Raw genomic sequence first — 20248 nt, 5'->3', positions numbered from 1 at the left:
GAGAGACACATGGACAGAAACAGAGAGGCTGACAGAAACACCTTCCCTTCACAAAGATAGGACTTCTATTTTTTTTTTTGGTTATTGATTGGTTGCTTGTTACTTTCGTCTTGGTGCTTCAGGTGCAGGGTTCCTTCTATTTTTTTAAATTTATTAATTACTTATTACGCTTCATTTAGTGCTTGGTGTGTTAAAAAGACAAGCCTGAAGGCTCTGTGCCTCAATGTGAGGAGTATTTGTAATAAGGTGGACGAATTAACTGCGCAGGCAGCTATTAACGAATATGGTATAATTGGGATTACGGAGACATGGCTCCAGGGTGACCAAGGCTGGGAACTCAACATCCAGGGATATACAACATTCAGGAAGGATAGACAGAAAGGAAAAGGAGGTGGGGTAGCGTTGCTGGTTAGAGAAGAAATTAAAGCAATAGTAAGGAAGGACATTAGTTTGGATGAGGTGGAATCTGTATGGATAGAGCTGTGGGATACCAAAGGGCAGAAAACGCTAGTGGGAGTTGTGTACTGCCCACCAAACAATAGTAGTAAGGTTGGGGACAGCATCAAACAAGAAATTAGGGATGCGTGCAATAAAGGTACAGCAGTTATCATGGGCGACTTTAATCTACATATAGATTGGGCTAACCAAACTGGTAGCAGTACAGTGGAGGAGGATTTCCTGGAGTGTATTAGGGATGGTTTTCTAGACCAATAGGTCGAGGAACCAACTAGAGGGCTGGCCATCCTAGACTGGGTGATGTGTAACGAGAAAGGACTAATTGGCAATCTTGTTGTGCGAGGCCCCTTGGGGAAGAGTGACCATAATATGGTAGAATTCTTTATTAAGATGGAGAGTGACATAGTTAATTCAGAGACTAGGGTCCTGAACTTAAGGAAAGCTAACTTCGATGGTATGAGACATGAATTGGCTAGAATAGACTGGTGAATGTTACAAAGACTTGACGGTGGATAGGCAATGGCAAACATTTAAAGAGCACATGGATGCACCTCAACAATTGTGCATCCCTGCCTGGAGTAAAAATAAAACGGGGAAGGTGGCTCAACAGTGACTAACAACGGAAATCAGGGATAGTGTTAAACCCAAGGAAAAGGCACATCAATTGGCCAGAAAAAGCAGCAAACCTAAGGACCGGGAGAAATTTAGAATTCAGCAGAGGAGGACAAAGGGTTTAATTAGGAGGGGGGGAAAAAAAGAGAGTATGAGAGGAAGCTTGCAGGGAACATAAAAACTGAGTGCAAAAGCTTCTATAGATATGTGAAGAGAAAAAGATTAGTGAAGACAAACATAGGTCCCTTGCAGTCAGAATCAAGTGAATTTTAAATGGGGAACAAAGAAATGGCAGACCAATTGAACAAATACTTTGGTTGTGTCTTCATGAAGGAAGACACAAATAACGTTCCGGAAATACTAGGGGACCGAGGGTCTAGCGAGAAGGAGGAACTGAAGGAAATCCTTGTTAGTCAGGAAATTGTGTTAGGAAAATTGATGGGATTGAAGGCTGATAAATCCCCAGGGCTTGATAGTCTGCATCCCAGAGTACTTAAGGAAGTGGCCCTAGAAATATTGGATGCATTGGTGATCATTTTCCAACAGTCTATTAACTCTGGATCAGTTCCTATGGATTGGAGGATAGTTAATGAAACACCACTTTTTTAAAAAAAGAGGGAGAAAACGGGGAATTATAGCCTGACATCAGTAGCGGGGAAAATGTTGGAATCAATTAAAGATGAAATAGCAGCGCATTTGGAAAGCAGTGACAGGATCGATCCAAGTCAGCATAGATTTATGAAAGGGAAATCATGCTTGACAAATCTTCTAGAATTTTGAGGATGTAACTAGTAGAGTGGATAAGGGAGAACCAGTGGATGTGGTATATTTGGACTTTCAAAAGACTTTTGACAAGGTCCTACACAAGAGATTTGTTTGCAAAATTCAAGCACATGGTACTACTGGGGGTCATGTATTGACATGGATAGAGAACTGGTTGGCAGACAGGAAGCAGAGAGTCAGGATAAACAGGTCCTTTTCAGAATGGGAGGCAGTGACTAGTGGGGTGCCGCGGGGCTCAGTGCTGGGACCCTAGCTATTTACAATATATATCAATGATTTAGATGAAGGAATTAAGAGTAATATCTCCAAGTTTGCAGATGACATGAAGCTGGGTAGCAGTGAGAGCTGTGAGGAGGATGCCAAGAGGTTACAGAGTGACTTGGACAGGTTAGGTGAATGGGCAAATGCATGGCAGATGCAGTATAATGTGGATAAATGTGAGGTTATCCACTTTGGTAACAAAAACACGAAGGCAGATTATCTGAATAGCAGATTAGGAAAAGGGGAGGTGCAACAAGACCTGGGTGTCATGGTACATCAGTCATTGAAGATTGGCATGCAGGTGCAGCAGGCAGTGAAGGCAGCAAATGGCATGTTGGCCTTGATAGCTAGAGGATTTGAATATCGGAGCAGGGAGGTCTTGCTGCAGCTGTACAGGGCCTTGGTGAGGCCTCACCTGGAATATTGTGTTCAGTTTTGGTCTCCTTGCTATTGAGGGAGTGCAGCAAAGGTTCACCAGACTGATTCCCAGGATGACAGGACTGACATATGATGAGAGACTGGATCGACTGGGCCTGTATTCAGTGGAGTTTAGAAGAATGAGAGGGGATCTCATAGAAAGGTAAAATTCTGACGGGACTGGACAGGTTAGATGGAGGAAGAATGTTCCTGATGTTGGGGGAGTCCAGAACCAGGGGTCAGCCATTTTAGGACCGAGATGAGGAGAAACTTCTTCACTCAGAGTGGTTAACCTGTGAAATTCTCTTCCGCAGAGTTGTTGATGCCAGTTCGTTAGATATATTCAAGAGGGAGTTGGATATTGCCCTTATGGCTAAAGGGATCAAGGGATATGCCCCCCCCACCCTACTTACAAAAGTGGACACTTACTCCATTCTGTTAGTTTGGAGGAAGTTTTCGCTGCCTAAACTTGCAAAACAGGCCTAAGTGGCTGGACACACCCCCTTTTGAAAAAACTGAACTAAAATGAAACTAAACTAACTCACTAGAACGGGAGCAAACTAAATGCCGAGAATTGCAATTTCTAAGATACTCCAAACTAAACTAGTTGCTTCAAAAAAATTGGAGCAACTCCACCCGAAACTTCGGCCCAATATCTCTAATGAGCAAGAGTGAGCATGAATTTGCCCACTGACACCTCCTCTACAAGAATAGCAAGCTCTCAGCTCTATTCAGCTTCTCTAGTTAGCAAATACATTTGACCTATACTTGGGTAAACAAGTGGCATTAATGGCTGATAAAGCCTGTAAAAGTGGAAAATCAGCCTTGCTCGTCACCATTGGCAATTTTGGTAACCTACAAAACCACAAGACACCCACCCAGCAATTGAATACTGAAGTCCTAGTTGGCAGACAACAGAAAAAGCACCAACTGGTACCAACTTAGCTCTATCTACATACTGAATGCAGAATACAAGAGCTGCAAGAACCACACCTCCACATTCAGTGCTAATCCAGATTTTTATTTACAAATACCAGCGAACTTCACACATCATCTCCTCTTCCTCTGGAACATGCTGAGACAGTGTGGTCATTTAGTAATTTTGCCCCCTGCACGCAGAAGATCCAAAGCAGAGCTAACCATTTCTTGCTGAAGCAGGCATATCTTATAGTAGGCAATGGGAAATCTATAACCTTTCAAATATTTCAGAGTTCCATCAGCTATCAGAGCACAATTTGAGTCATTTGTCCTCATCACAGTTGTCCCTGGAAGCAACCAGTTAGCTTAATACAAGGGGTGTGTGTGGAAGAGAAGTTACAGAGTAAGACATTCTGTATTTGACACACGAGGATTTTAACACAATCTTTATTACATGGGTCAAGTGAATAGATATATTTGTAATTTATTAGGTGTTCTACAATACTGCAAAACCTACTGCTGCTGACTTATTACAAAGGAATCCTTCACCAGTGGTTACATTGCTTATTTTCAAAATGAGGCACAACTATATCAAATTGTTTCTGCAGACAAATATTAGCGTAATTTACGTCACATAGCTGACTCACTTTCGCAACTGGAGTTAAATTCGATCATAAATATGATATCCAATCAAAACTCACTGGATTTGGTTATTGAACTAAATGGAAGTATGATGTTGTGGTGATAACTGAGATCAGGTGCAAAAAAAGGGCAGGTTTGGGTACTAAATATTCCTGGATATAAGGTGTTCAGGATAGATAGGGAAGGAAAGAAAGGAGGTAGGGTGGCAATATTGATCAAGGAGAATATTACAGTGCCGGACATTGGTGGTGGGGAAAATGTTGGAATCAATTATTAAAGATGAAATAGCAACGCATTTGGAAAGCAGTGACAGGATCAGTCCAAGTCAGCATGGATTTATGAAAGGGAAATCATGCTTGACAAATCTTCTGGAATTTTTTGAGGATGTAACTAGTAGAGTGGACAAGGGAGAACCAGTGGATGTGGTGTATTTGGACTTTCAAAAGGCTTTTGACAAGGTCCCACAAAGGAGATTAGTGTGCAAAATTAAAGCACATGGTATTGGGGGTAATGTGATGTGGATAGCAAAGTGGTTGGCAGACAGCAAGCAGAGAGTCGGAATGAACGGGTCCTTTTCAGAATGGCAGGCAGTGACCAGTGGGGTGCCGCAGGGTTCCGTGCTGGGACCCTAGCTATTTACAATATACATCAATGATTTAGATGAAGGAATTGAATGTAATATCTCCAAGTTTGCAGATGACACTAAGCTGGGTGGCGGTGTGAACCGTGAGGAGGATGCTAAGAGGCTGCAGGGTGACTTGGGACAAGTTAGCTGAGTGGGCAAATGCATGGCTGATGCAGTGTAATGCAGATAAATGTGAGGTTATCCACATTGGTGGCAACAACAGGAAGGCAGAATATCATCTGAATGGTGACAGATTAGGAAAAGGGGAGGTGCAAGGAGACCTGGGTGTCATGGTACATCAGTCATTGAAGGTTGGCATGCAGGTACAGCAGACGGTGAAGGTGGCAAATGGCATGTTGGCCTTAATAGCTCAAGGATTTGAGTATAGGAGCAGGGAAGTCTTACTGCAGTTGTACAGAGCCTTGATGAGGCCACACCGAGAATATTGTGTTCAGTTTTGCTCTCCTAATCTGAGGAAGGATGTTCTTGCTATTGAGAGAGTACAGTGAAGGTTCACCAGACTGATTCCCAGGATGGTAGGACTGACATATGAGGAGAGACTGGATCAACTGGGCTTGTATCCACTGGAGTTTAGATGAATGAGAGGGGATCTCATAGAAACATATAAAATTCTGACGGGATTGGACAGGTTAGAGGCAGGAAGAATGCTCCCGTTGCTGGGGAGTTTCAGAACCAAGGGCCACAGTCTAAGAATAAGGGGTAAGCCATTTAGGACCGAGATGAGGAGAAACTTCACTCAAGGAGAGTGGTTAACCTGTGGAATTCTCTACCGCAGAAAGTTGTTGAGGCCAGCTCATTAGATATATTCAAAAGGGAGTTAGATATGGCCCTTACGTCCAAAGGGATCAAGGGGAATGGAGAGAAAGCAGGAAAGGGGTACTGAGGTTGAATGATCAGCCATTATCTTATTGAATGGCGGTGCAGGCTCGAAGGGCCGAATGGCCTGCTACTGCACCTAATTTCTATGATTCTATTTTCTAGAGGTGCCAAGGACAGAATCTATTTGGTTAGAGTTAAGAAACAATAACACTACTGTGTATTCTATAGACCACCAACTAGTGGGAAGGATATAGAGGAGCAAATTTCCAGCAAAATTACAGAGAGGTGCAAGAACTAGAGTAGCAATAATGGGGGGAACTTCAATTATCCTAATATAGACTGGGATAGTAATAGTGTAAAGGGCAGAGAGGGGAAGAATTTATGAAGTGTGTTCAGGAGAACTTTCCTGATCAGCAGTACGTTTCCAGCCCAACGAGGAAGGAGGCATTGCTGGATTGGTTCTGGGGGAATGAGCTGAGTCAAGTGGACCAAGTTTCAGTACGGGAACAGCGATCATAATATAAGGTTTAGGTTAGCTACGGAAAAGGACAAAAAGCAAACGAGAGTCACTACTGAATTGGAGGAGAACCAATTTCAGTGAGTTGAGAATGGATCTGGCCAGAGCTCCCTGGATGACCAGATGGAGAGCAAGGTAAAGAAGATAAAAGGGTTGTATGACAGATATCAGGTTGAGAATACAAGTAAGAACCAGGCCACTCTTTCCCCACATCCCTGCAATTTTTCTCCTTCAAGTATTTATCCAATTCCCTTTTGAAGGCTACTAATGAATCTGTATCCACCACATTAATCAGGCCATACATTCCAAATCCAAATCACTTGTTGCATTAAAAAAAGCTTTTCCTCATGTTGCCTCTGGTTCTTTTGCCAATCACCTTAATTCTGTGCCCTCTCGTTATCGACCTTTCGGCCATTGGAAACAGCTTCTATTCTTTTAATCTATCTAAACCCTTCATGTTATTAAACATCTCTATCAAATCTCCGCTTAGCCTTCTCTGCTCCAAAGAGAACAACCCCAATTTCACTAGTCGATCCATGTAACCGTATTGCCTCATCCCTGGAACCATTCTAACAAATCTCTTCTGTACCCTCTCCAAATCCTTCATATCCTTCCTAAAGTGCGGTGCCCAGAATTGAACATAATACTCCAGCTGGGGCACAAACTAGTGTATATATATAGTTTTAGCATAACTTCTTGGCTTTTGTATTCGATGTCTATTTATAAAGTCTAGGATCCCATATGTTTTATTAACTGCTGTGTTAACCTGTCCTGCCACCTTCAAAGATATGTGCATATATTATATTCGAGACTGGGTGGTCACATCTATTGCCTAGCACCATAATTTAATGTGCTTTTGTGATACAGATAATGGCTAAAAGGTAATAAAAACTGTGACTTAGCTTTCGCTCAGTGGTAACAGTCTCGCCTCCGAGTCAGCAGGTTGTGCATTCAAGTCTCAATCCAGAGACGTGAGCACATAATCCAGGCTGACACTTTCACGGTCAGCTGTGCCATTAAAATGTGGCTCCCTCTGCTCTCTCAGGTGGGCAAAAATATCCCATAGGACTATACGAGGAAGTGCAGGGGAGTTCTGAAGCTGGGAAAGGTGCTATACAAATACAACTATATAAATATAATTTTCTTTATGGTAGCACATGTTTCTACTACTTTTAATACACAACACTATAACGTGTCCTACCATTGGTGGCAATGTGGCACAAATCATTCAGGTCTATCCAACAGTTACAATAAGAACATAAGAATTAGGAACAGGAGTAGGCCATCTAGCCCCTCGAGCCTGCTGATGGCTGATCTGGCCGTGGACTCAGCTCCACTTACCCGCCTGCTCCCCATAACCCTTAATTTCCTTATTGGTTAAAAGTCTATTTACCTGTGATTTGAATACATTCAATGGGCTAGCCTCAACTGCTTCCCTGGGCAGAGAATTCTACAGATTCACAACCCTCTGGGAGAAGAAATTTCTTCTCAACTCTATTTTAAATTGGTTCCCCCATATTTTGAGGCTGTGCCCCCTAGTTCTAGTCTCCCCGACCAGTGGAAACAACCTCTCTGCCTCTATCTTGTCTATCTCTTTCATTATTTTAAATGTTTCTATAAGATCACCCCTCATCCTTTGGAACTCCAACGAGTAAAGACCCAGTCTACTCAATCTATCATCATAAGGTAACCCCCTCATCTCCGGAATCAGCCTAGTGAATAGTCTCTGTATCCCCTCCAAAGCTAGTATATCCTTCCTTAAGTAAGGTGACCAAAACTGCACGCAGTACTCCAGGTGCGGCCTTACCAATACCCTGTACAGTTGCAGCAGGTCCTCCCTGCTTTTGTACTCCATCCCTCTCGCAATGAAGGCCAACATTCCATTCGCCTTCCTGATTACCTGCTGCACCTGCAAACTCACTTTTTGGGATTCATGCACAAGGGAAAAATTGTGATTTTAGTGCCCAAAAAAAAAACAAAAAAAAAAAGAAAAAACACAAAAAAAAACAAAAAAGGGGGGGAAAAAAAGGGCCTTGTAAATGTCTGGAGTGTCACCCAGGTCGGGTGGCACCGTTTAATGTCTTTATGTTTTGCAGATAAACTCAAAAGAGTTTCATGCACAAGGACCCCCAGGTCCCTCTGCACCTCAGCATGTTGTAATTTCTCCCCATTCAAATAATATTCCCTTTTACTGTTTTTGTCCCCCCAAAGGTGGATAACCTCACATTTTCTGACATTGTATTCCATCTGCCAAACCTTAGCCCATTTGCTTAACCTATCTAAATCTCTTTGCAGCCTCTGTGTCCTCTACACAATCCGCTTTCCCACTAATCTTTGTATCATCTGCAAATTTTGTTACACTACACTTTGTCCCCTCTTCCAGGTCATCTATGTATATTGTAAACAGTTGTGGTCCCAGCACCGATCCCTGTGGCACATCACTAACCACCGATTTCCAACCCGAAAAAGGACCCATTTATCCCGACTCTCTGCTTTCTGTTAGCCAGCCAATTCTCTATCCATGCTAATACATTTCCTCTCACTCCGCGTACCTCTATCTTCTGCAGTAACCTTTTGTGTGGCACCTTATCAAATGCCTTTTGGAAATCTAAATACACCACATCCATCGGTACACCTCTATCCACCATGCTCGTTATATCCTCAAAGAATTCCAGTAAATTAGTTAAACATGATTTCCCCTTCATGAATCCATGTTGTGTCTGCTTGATTGCACTATTCCTATCTAGATGTCCTGCTATTTCTTCCTTAATGATAGCTTCAAGCATTTTCCCCACTACAGATGTTAAACTAACCGGCCTATAGTTACCTGCCTTTTGTCTGCCCTCTTTTTTAAACAGTGGCGTTACATTAGCTGCTTTCCAATCCGATGGTACCTCCCCAGAGTCCAGAGAATTTTGGTCGATTATAACGAATGCATCTGCTATAACTTCGCCATCTCTTTTAATACCCTGGGATGCATTTCATCAGGACCAGGGGATTTGTCTACCTCGAGTCCCATTAGCCTGCCCAGCACTACCCCCCTAGTGATAGTCTCAAGGTCCTCCCTTCCCACATTCCCGTGACCAGCAATTTTTGGCATGGTTTTTGTCTCTTCCACTGTGAAGACCGAAGCAAAATAATTGTTTAAGGTCTCAGCCATTTCCACATTTCCCATTATTAAATCCCCCTTCTCATCTTCTAAGGGACTAATATTTACTTTAGTCACTCTTTTCCGTTTTATTTATCGGTAAAAGCTTTTACTATCTGTTTTTATGTTTTGCGCAAGTTTACTTTCGTAATCTATCTTTCCATTCTTTATTGCTTTCTTAGTCATTCTTTGCTGTCGTTTAAAATTTTCCCAATCTTCTAGTCTCCCCACTAACCTTGGCCACCTTATACACATTGGTTTTTAATTTGATACTCACCGTTATTTTCTTGGTTATCCACGGCTGGTTATCCCTTTTCTTACAGCCCTTCTTTTTCACTGGAATATATTTTTGTTGAGCTCTATGAAAGAGCTCCTTAAAAGTCCTCCACTGTTCCTCAATTGTGCCACCGTTTAGTCTGTGTTCCCAGTCTAACTCTGCCCTCATCCCACTGTAGTCCCCTTTGTTTAAGCATAGTACGCTCGTTTGAGACACCTTCAATAAGCAAAACTAAGAGACATACATTTTCTTCTGACTAACAATATTCACTATTACATAAACTATTTTAAAGATATATCTTAAATATATCCATTACACCAGGTGACACCTTTTATTAGATGCAAAACACAATCTGCAAAAGAATGAGAAAAGCTGCCAGTGACTTGGAGCAAGAAACTTACAGGCTAGATTTAACTCGGAGCCGACATTCACAACCAACTAAACTTGATCTCAGTAGTTTATACAACTGCCTGTATTTGCTTATTTAGAATTTAAAGGATCTTGTCAGTTTTGCATTTAAGCATCACAACTGCTGCCAGACCTCTTACCCATCAATAACATAACGGGAAGGCTTCTGGTAAACATAAAAGTTCCAGTGGTGCTCCACTGATAAATGGAGCAGACGGCTCAATCAAGGTGTAGATTAAAATGTTGGAGCCAAATTAAGGTACTGTTACTCTCTGAATTCCAAGTTCAGACAGGAAAATCCAACTAACCTATATTTTACAGAAGCAGAGACATGGGGGTTTGCATGTGGTCAAAACTAAATATATAAAATGTGCGGTAGGGATGATATCATCAGCATGCTAATGTTCCAAAATCAGATACGTACTGTGGTTCACAGAAATCATACCACAGGGAACTCAGAAGTGCTTAAGTGTTTATTTAGGAGGTTCCACACTAATTCATTCAGTCAACCATATCTCATTATGCAGCGTCTACTTATATCACGGGGTGAATAGATCAAAGGTTTATGGGTCTTGCCAGGCACGACTGCAATGATACTTATTGAACAGACACACACAGCTTCATCCTGCTAAGTCAATCAGCTACCCATCACTTTATCCACGTTGTGGATTTTCATAGAATCATAGAATGTTACAGCACAGACAGGCCACCTGACCCACCAACTCTGGATTGGAGTTTTTCTTCATCAGACAAGTGGTCTAATCACATTCTCTCCTTTGTGGCAGTACCTCATATTTTAACCACCATGTAAAGAAAGGTTTCTAACCTCCCCTTGTATTCACCTTAAATTTGTGATCTCTCATTACCTCACCAACCAGCAGAAACAATCTAATCATTATCAGATTATAACCCTTCATAATCTTGAAGGCCTATGTTGGGTCATCCCCTCTGGTGAAAAAAGCCTCAGCTTCTTAAGTCTCTCTTATTAACTAATATTTCATCCCTGGTAACACCCTAATGAAGTTACACTGCATCTTTTCCATTGCTTTTATATCATTCCTATAAAGGATATCCTGTCCAAGCTATACACAATATTCCAACTGCAATCTAAGGTCTTGTACGAATTCAACATTTACCATCTTGTTTTGTATTTTATACCTCAAGATACAAAACCGAGATGTCAGTCTGCTTTTTCTATGACCTTATTCTTTTAACGGCTGCACCTTGGCCCACTGCCCCATTTGAAATGTTCTTATTTAATATGCATTTCCCCAAGCTATTCCTACTTCCAAGATGTATTAGTTCACATTTTTCTACATTAAACTGCGCCTGTAATCATCTGCCCACCACACTGGCCTTTTGATGTCCTCCTGTGATTTTTCGCAATCTGTCACAATTGCCATACTCCTGGAGTCATCAGTATTACTCTCTCAATTCCTAACTCCAGATCACTTACATATTTAACAAACACAAACCCCTGTGGATCAGAATCACCATATCTTTCCAGTCCAAGAAACTTATTTTACCCTACCACTGAACTAGTTCTCCTTTTATGTAATTGTCTATTTTTTTGACTCAGTGTCACACCCTTCTTTTCTCTGCCGACATTTAATTTCATCTATCTGAACAAATCATTGAAGCACAATTTCAGCAACATCCAACAGATTCAATACAATGGTATCTAATCACTAACCATTCCACCTCCATGAAACCTTGGCTTGGCTAATGAAAATCAAGCAAATGTATTTAAAATAATTAAGATGTACCATAAGAGAAACCGCCCCAAGAAGCAGTGAATTATGTAACATAGTCCATCAGTGCTAAAGCCAATGTAATTCAATGTGTGTGGCCTAATGGATTCTCTTATATAAACCTCTACTTCCTAGCAGGTATCCTTTATATGTAAAAGAAGCTGAGAATATCACATTCCAAATTTTCCTGTACAAATATTTTTGGGAGAACAATGTAGGAGAGACCCTCCAAGAAAACAAGTCTACTAGACATTATTTCTAGTACAGCTAAAGTAGCCCAGGAATCAAAAGAAATACCAGAAAATCAGTGGGACATTTCATCATCAGGAATTATTTAAAATATCTTATAATTCCTATTTTCAAGACTCTTTACAAAGAAGTGGCTGGATGAGGGAAAATAACATACCCCAGCCTAAACATCAGCTGAGGCATCTTAGCACAAGGTTCAGTGATTATTTCCCCCAAAAGCCAAAGAATAGCTTTCCTGCTACAGTTCAATTAAATCTACAACAGAATATTAGATAAATGCAGTTCTTAATCAAATGTGTTTATAGAAACACACAAAAAAATGCACTTGCAGTTTAGCAACATACTTTTCAGTTTTATCAAAGACAGAAGGAAAACCCCATCTGCCCAGAACACAACTCTGAAATGTCAGAAGATGCTGTTTATCAACCTAGACAACCGTGACAAATGTGTGTGGATTATTCAGGAGAAACTGCTCCACTAGTATCGAAGCACCAATACAAGCTATGCCCAATGTACCAAGCCCAATGGGGGGCTGTCAACTGGCTACTGCTTCATGGGCTCAACCATTCCACTCTTGTTCAAATTTTCTGTACAGTTTTTTAGTCTCAAACAGCAATTGAGGATGCTCATGGGTTAGGAGGGGCAAAATGTTTCTTGCTAGAATTGTCTGAGCAAACTTTTCTGCAGCTGATGCAGAATGAGTGGTTTTGGAATTCAGCACAACACTACCCACCAAATTGAAAGATTTCCATCTGTTTTGAGAAACCACAGGTAAAAGTTGATGGGGTTAGCCTTTTCATAACTCCAATTTCACATTATGCATCAATTAAATAAACGATTCTTCCTCTCCCAGCAGAGAATAAATTGCATGTTTAAAGATATTCAAAAATGATTTTCATGCAGAATTATTACCGCACTTTATAAATATCACACAACACGCTATCTGGCATGCTTGAAAAGGAGCTGCAAGGTTGTTAATGAGATGTAGAAACATCATGCAACTTGAACATTTAAAACCTTCGACAGCACCTCCCAAACCAGAAACCTCCACCATCTAGAAGGACAAGGGCAGCAGGCGTATAGGAACACCATCACCTCCAAGTCATAGACCATCCCGACATGGAAATATATTGACGTTCCTTCATTGTCACTGGGTCAAAATCCTGGAACTTCCTCCCTAACAGCATAGTGGGAGTACCTTCACCACACGGACTGCAATAGTTCAAGATGGCGGCTCACCACCACCGCCATTTCCTCAAGGGCACCCACATCCCATGAACAAATAAAAAATAACTCTGACATAATACATGAGATTTTAACATTGCATGACTTGCGGTTTATGATGCTCCCGGAACACTTTTGCCAAATAGCCTTGCAGCTCCCCTTCAAGTATTCCAAATATTTATTCTGCGATACTTAAAGTACAGTAATAATCCTGCATGAAAGTCTATATATGTTTTTCAATACAGGTCTAGCGGTGAAAGTGTTACCTATGTGGAGGTATGGCATCATGACACTAAGCCCTCCACAGCGAGTTCCGGAAGATCATTGATTGTGTGCAACACCTCAGCGAAGCCCAATCTTATCTATAACCAATCTGAACACGTGATGATCAGAAGCAGGACTGTTGCTTATTTTTCCTTCCACAGTCCAACCAATGGAGCAACTAGAGCCAACTGCAGAAGCCCTATGGTTGCCCCAGCAAAGATGAACTAACTCAGCACAGACCAAGGATTGAATTCTGGACTTTCTTAGTACCATACTAAAATAGCAATTTACCCAGAGCCACGAGGCAAGTTCCACACATTAGGTTTTTAAGAACATAAGAAATAGCAGGAGGAGTAGGCCATTTGGCCCCTCGCCCCACCTGCTCCTCCATTTAAGGTCATGGCTGATCTGCTCATGGACTCAGCTCCATTTCCCTGCTCACTCCCATAACCCTTTATTCCCATATTGCTCAAAAATCTGTCCATCTCCACCTTAAATATATTCAATGACCCATAGATTTACAACCCTCGAGAAAAAATTCCTCCTCGTCTCAGTTTTAAATAGGCGGCCCCTTATTCTGAGACTATGTCCCCTAGTTTTAGTTTCCCCTACGAGTGGAAATATCCTCTCTGCATCCACCTTGTCGAACCCCCTTATTATCTTATGTTTCAATAAGATCACCTTCTTCTGAACTCCAATGAGTATAGGCCCAACTCATCATAACTCAACCCCCTCATCTCCAGAATCAACCCATTGAACTTTCTCTAAATAGCCTCCAATGCAAGTATATCCTTCCTTAAATAGAGACCAAAGCTGTACGCAGTACTCCAGCTATGGCCTCACCAATATCCTGTATTGTTGTTGCAGGACTTCTCTGCTTTTATACTCTATCCCTTTGCAATAAAGGCCAACATTCCATTTGCCTTTCTGATTACTTGCTGTACCTGCATACTAACTTTTTGTGTTTCATGCACAAGGATCCCCAGGTCCTTCTGTATTGCAGCACTTTGCATTTTTTCTCCATTTAAATTATAATTTGTTTTTTAAATTTTTTCTGCCAAAGTGGATAACCTCACATTTTCCCATATTATACTCCATCTGCCAAATTTGTGCCCACTCACTTAGCCTGTCTTTGCAGACTTTGCGTTCTCCTCACAATTTGCTTTCCCACCCATCTTTGTATCATCGGCAAACTTGGCTACATTACACTCGGTCCCTTCCTCCAATCATTAATATGCATTGTAAATAGTTGAAGCCCCAGCACCCCACTAGTTACTGTTCGCCAACTGGAAAATGACCCATTTATCCAGACTCTATTTTTCTGTTAGTTTGCCAATCTTCTATTCATGCTAAGATATTACCCCCAACCCCGTGACCTTTTATCTTGTGCAGTAATCTTTTATGTGGCACCTTATCGAAAACCTTCTGGAAATCCAACCACCACATCCACTGGTTGCCCCTTATCCACCCTGCTCATTACAGCCTCAGAAGAACTCCAGCAAATTTGTCAAATGTGATTTCCCGTTCATAAAACCATGCTGACTCTGCTTGATTGAATTAGGTTTTTCCAAATGTCCCGCTACTGCTTCCTTAATAATGAACTTCAGCATTTTTCCTCCCAACGACAGATGTTAGGCTAACTGGTCTATATTTCCTGCTTTCTGTCTGCCTCCTTTTTTTTTTTAAAATAGGGGCGTTGCATTTGCGGTTTTCCAATCTGTTGTGACCTCCCCAGAATTCAGAGAATTTTGGTAGATTACAACCAATGCATCCACTATCTCTGTAGCCACTTCTTTTAAGACCCTAGGATGTAAGCCATCAGGTCCAGGGGACTTGTCCACCTTTAGTCCCATTATTTTATTGAGTACGACTCTCTTATAGCCCTCCGATTATCCACTATTAGGATGTTTTTAGTGTCTTCTACTGTGAAGACTAATACAAAATATTTGCTCAACATCTCTGCCATTTCCCTGTTCTCCATTATTAATTTCCTAGTCTCATCCCCTAGGGGATCAACATTTACTTCAGCCACTCCTTTCCTTTTTATGTACTTGTAGAAACTCTTACTATCTGTTTTTATATTTCGTGCTAGTTTACTTTCATAAAAAATGATAGAGAGGGAAGATAGATGAAGTCGTTCTTTGCTGGCTTTTAAAAGTTTCCCAATCCTCTGGCCTCCCATTGTATGCCCTGGTTTTCAATTTGATACCATCTCTTATTTAGCCACAGATGGTTATCCTTTTTCTTAGTCTTTCCTCCTCATTGGGATATATTTTTGTTGAGAGTTATGAATTATCTCCTTAAATGTCTGCCACAGCTCATCAACCATCCCACTCTTTAATCTATTTTCCCAGTCCACTTTAGCCAATTCTGCCATCATACCTTTGTATGTGAGTGGGCAAATGCATAGCAAATGCAGTATAATGTGGATAAATGTGAGGTTATCCATTTTGGGGGCAAAAACACGAAGGCAGAATATTATCTGGATGGCAGCAGATTAGGAAAAGGGGAGGTGCAACGAGACCTGGGTGTCATGGTTCATCAGTCACTGAAAATGGGCATGCAGGTACAGCAGGCGGTGAAGGTGGCAAATGGCCTTCATAGCTAGGGGATTTGAGTATAGGAGCAGGGAGGTCTTACTGCAGTTGTACAGGGCCTTAGTGAGGCCTCACCTGGAATATTGTGTACAGTTTTGGTCTCCTAATCGGAGGAAGGACGTTCTTGCTATTGAGGGAGTGCAGCGAAGGTTCACCAAACTGATTCCAGGAATGGCTGGACTGTCATATGAGGAGAGACTGGATCAATTGGGCCTTTAATCACTGGAGTTTAGAAGGATGAGGGGGGGGGATCGCATAGAAACGTCTAAGATTCTGATGGGACTGGATAGATTAGATGCGGGAAGAATGTTCGCGATGTTGGAGAAGTCCAGAACCAGGGGACATAGTCTTAGGATAAGGAGTAGGCCATTTAGGACTGAGATGAAGAGAAACTTCTTCACAAGAGTTGTTAACCTTTGGAATTCCCTGCCGCAGAGAGTTGTTGATGCCAGTTCATTGGATATATTCAAGTGGAAGTTAGATATGGCCCTTACGGCTAAGAGGATCAAGGGTTATGGAGAGAAAGCAGAAAAGGGGTAGTGAGGGAATGATCAGCCATGATCTTATTGAATGGCGGTGCAGGCCCGAAGGGCCGAATGGTCTACTCCTGCACCTATTTTCTATGTTTCTATGTCTCCTTTATTGAAGCTTAGGACACTGGTTTGAGATCCAACTTTCTCACCCTCCAATTGAATTTGAAATCAACCATGTTATGGTCACTCATTCCTAGAGGATCCTTTGCTAGGAGATCATTTATTAATCCTGTCTCAGTACACAGTACCATACCTAAGATAGCCTGCTCTCTGTTCAATGAAACTATCCCGGCTAGGCTCTGAACTCTTCCTCAAAGCTACCTTAGCCAATTTGCTTAGTCCAATCAATATGAAGGTTAAAATCGCCCATGATTATTGCTGTTACTTTTTTTTTAAATAAGCCTCCATTATTTCTTGATTTATACTCCGGCCAACAGTGTAGCTATTGCTTGGGGGCCTATAGACTACGCCAGCGACTTTCCCCCCCATATTATTTCTTATCTCCACCCAAACTAATTCAGCATCTTGATCTTCTGAGCCAGTATAATTTCTCACTAATGCATTGATCTCATTCTTTATTAACCGTGCTACCCAACCTCCTTTTCCTATAAAATAGAATGATTGGGCACATGGCCAGAAAAAAAATGTACAATTGAACATAATTTAAACAAATGAAGTCAGTAAAATACTGGCCTGAATTGGTCGCTGCTCAATATTCCAATATTTTGTAATCAAGTGCAATAACAACACTGAGTAGATCAGATCAGAAAGACTTTCAAAAAACATATCCAACCAAAGATTACCATGAAAAAAAAAGCTCAACCAGTTAAAAAAAAAAATTTGTATTGTTGGATATTCATTCCAATAGCTGCCTCGTTGAAAACAATAGCGCCAATTTAATGGGCCGAGCAACCTATATCTGTGTTGTAACATCCCATGATGCAGTATTATATTTAGTAGATGGACCAACTTTCAGTCAGCTTAGTACTAGTAATAAATTGCAGGTTTTATTTTGTTGCATTCTTGCTATAAAATAGGAAGTTAACAATCAGAAATCAAACATAACAAAGTGTGGCCAGTGATGAAGCACAACAGAACCTAAAAGATGGCTGAAGTTTAACAATATTACAAGTACATGCCATTCAAATAAAACAGCACTGCATTACTCTGGTGCCACACACTATGTATGGCCTGCTTCTTCAACAGTACTTCTTAGCAAGAACTCTACCAGTAAAAAAGTCACCGTTGGCTGCAAATGAGATAAATTACTAAATGTAAAAAGAGCTCTTGTAACCCATCAACCGCGTCTTTATGCCTGAATCACCCTCGATTTAGTTAAGTAAAGAGCCACAATAAGGTTTTGTTGCTGTATAATAAACTTATGGCGTCAATACCTGACTGATATACTCACTTTGTGAGGACATGCTATGGTTCTAGGGGCATCATCTTCTTTCTGCTTCCTTGGCTTCATCCTATATAGAATATGGCAAAAAGCATCAAGACACATAGGAAATTAACATTTATCACAATGTTTCATGAAACCCATTTTACTCAAATATTGACGGTTTTATAAATGCATAAACTACAATTCACCTTGTTTTGTAAATTACACATCAAAACTTGTGTAAACACCAATGTCCTAAATTAAAGTTTGCCTGGAGGGAAGGCGCTAAACAACCCATCACTGAATACCCTGAAGGCTGTGTCTACCTCATTAAGAAGACATCTCTTTACCAAAGCCCATGCTAAGAGAACCTCAATTAAATAATTGAAGTTCTGCATCTCCCAACTGATGAAACCACATTTCTACAGGGTATTGTGTGTCATTCATACATTTTATGGTGAGTTGTGCTGTTCAGCATGCTGCTAAGCTCGTTAGAGGCAAATGATCAAGATAGAAGTAAAGAAAGGAAATACACCTTTTAAGTGGAGCAGAGGGACCATCATTGTGCAGATAAAAGGGGACAGTGAAAGTAAATAAGGCCAGAAAAAGCCAAATGAAATTCTTGGTTTGATATCTGGAGGCACAGAATACAAAAGTAAGGTGGTAATGTTGAACGTGTACAAGACTTTAGGCAGTTAGAATATTTAGGGCATCCCATTTTAGGAAGATTAAAAAAAAATATGCAGCCCAGATTCACAAGAATGTTACCAGGGATAAGGGGTTACAATTATGAAGATATGAGAATTTAGGACTGAGATGGCTACACTATAGTCGAAAAGATTAACGGGTGACTCAAGTTTATGAGGGGTTACAAGGCAAATAGTGATCGATTGTTTCCACTGGTCAGTGAGATGGTAACAAGAGAGCACAAAAGAATTAATGAGAAGGTTAGAAAAAAATATTTTACAAGAGTAGTTAGAATGTGAAATTCTTTACCGGTAATGATTGTTGAAGCAGATTCTATAAATACTTGAAAAATATCAAAGGGCAAGGGGGAGTGTGACTTGGCTAGATAGCTCATGTGGAGAAAAGCACTGCGCAAGACTTGAAGGGCCAAATGACTTGTGCAGGAGCATTCTATAAATGAGTGATTATCCTATTTGGAGAGGAAGGCATGGTGAAGGAAGAGAAAGAGAGGTCAATGGTGACTCTGGGGTGAAGGTGACTCCATGAAGACATACCTGGCAATCCCCATTTGACTATGATTTTACTAGTCAGTCTTGCTCAATAATGGAACCTGGAATGGTAGGCGGAGATTCTTTTTATCTGGCTTCAGATAACCAGCTGAGCCACTTTACTAGGGGAGGGTAATTTTGGCTAGTCAAACATTGGGAAATGTAACGTAATAGTAAACGGCGACATTTTAGCTGGTTAAACAGTCACAGTTTCTCTGCACATAGTTGGGAGTCCATAAACCTTGACTTTGCCAACCCGCTGAACTTCGATAAGTGGGGTGCATCACTCTGGGAAATAGAATGTGCACTCCAGATCAGGCAATAATAAACTCTACCTGCATGGATTTCTCAGTAACTTGTTTTAGAGACTTAAATATGGTGATGCATTTCCACATGTCAAACACCTGGTTCATTTTTAAAAAAATTCTTAAGCTCCCCTTTAATACAACATCCTGAAGTTGGGGTTTCTGAGCTCACCATCACGTGTGAAAAAATACTAGGCAAACTAATGGGACGAAAGGTGGACCTAATGGCCTGCACCCTAGGGTCTTAAAAGCAGAAGTGGCTGCAGAGGTTGTAATCTACTAAAATTCCCTGGATTCTAGAGAGGTCCCAGCGGATTGGAAAACCGCAAATGTAACAACCCTATTCAAGAAAGAGGGACACAGAAGGCAGGAAACTATAGACCATTCAGCCTACAACAGTCATTGGGAAAATGCTGGAGTCCATTATTAAGGAAGTAGTGGCAGGACATTTAGAAAATCATAATACAGGTTGGACCTCCCTTATCCGGGACCACCCCTTGTCCGGCATAATTCTGGTGGCCAACCTCCATACAGACTTTTGGGCCCCGCTGGGGGCCCCACTGACACTTTGCAGCCTGGCCGGGGCACCGATATCCCCCCACCTTAGCCTGACCTCCTTTTATCTGGCAAAATCCCTTATTTGGTAAGGGCAGGTCCCGAGGGTGCCGGATAAGGGAGGTTCAACTTGTACAATCAAGCAGTCAGTTTGGTTTTATGAAAGGGAAATCATGTTTGACAAATTTGCTAAGAGTTCTTTGAGGATGTAACGAGCAGGGTCGATAAAGGGGAACCAGTAGATGTC

At 41.3% G+C, this 20248-nt stretch overlaps 1 protein-coding gene across 1 annotated transcript in view; it reads right to left on the bottom strand.

Annotated features, from left to right (window-relative positions):
- The window catches only part of yy1a (YY1 transcription factor a), a 38000-nt gene that overhangs the window by 5355 nt on the left and 12397 nt on the right, over nucleotides 1-20248 (bottom strand). Inside the window, exon 3 of the mRNA XM_070879358.1 lies at nucleotides 17934-17994. Coding sequence (XP_070735459.1) covers nucleotides 17934-17994 — 61 coding nt within the window. The remainder of the gene's footprint in view (nucleotides 1-17933; nucleotides 17995-20248) is intronic.

The sequence above is a fragment of the Pristiophorus japonicus genome, chromosome 4, assembly GCF_044704955.1.
Source record: "Pristiophorus japonicus isolate sPriJap1 chromosome 4, sPriJap1.hap1, whole genome shotgun sequence".
Classification (NCBI taxonomy): Eukaryota; Metazoa; Chordata; class Chondrichthyes; family Pristiophoridae; genus Pristiophorus; species Pristiophorus japonicus.
The sequence above is the reverse complement of the archived record's forward strand: the minus strand, read 5'-3'. Positions and strand labels throughout refer to the sequence as shown.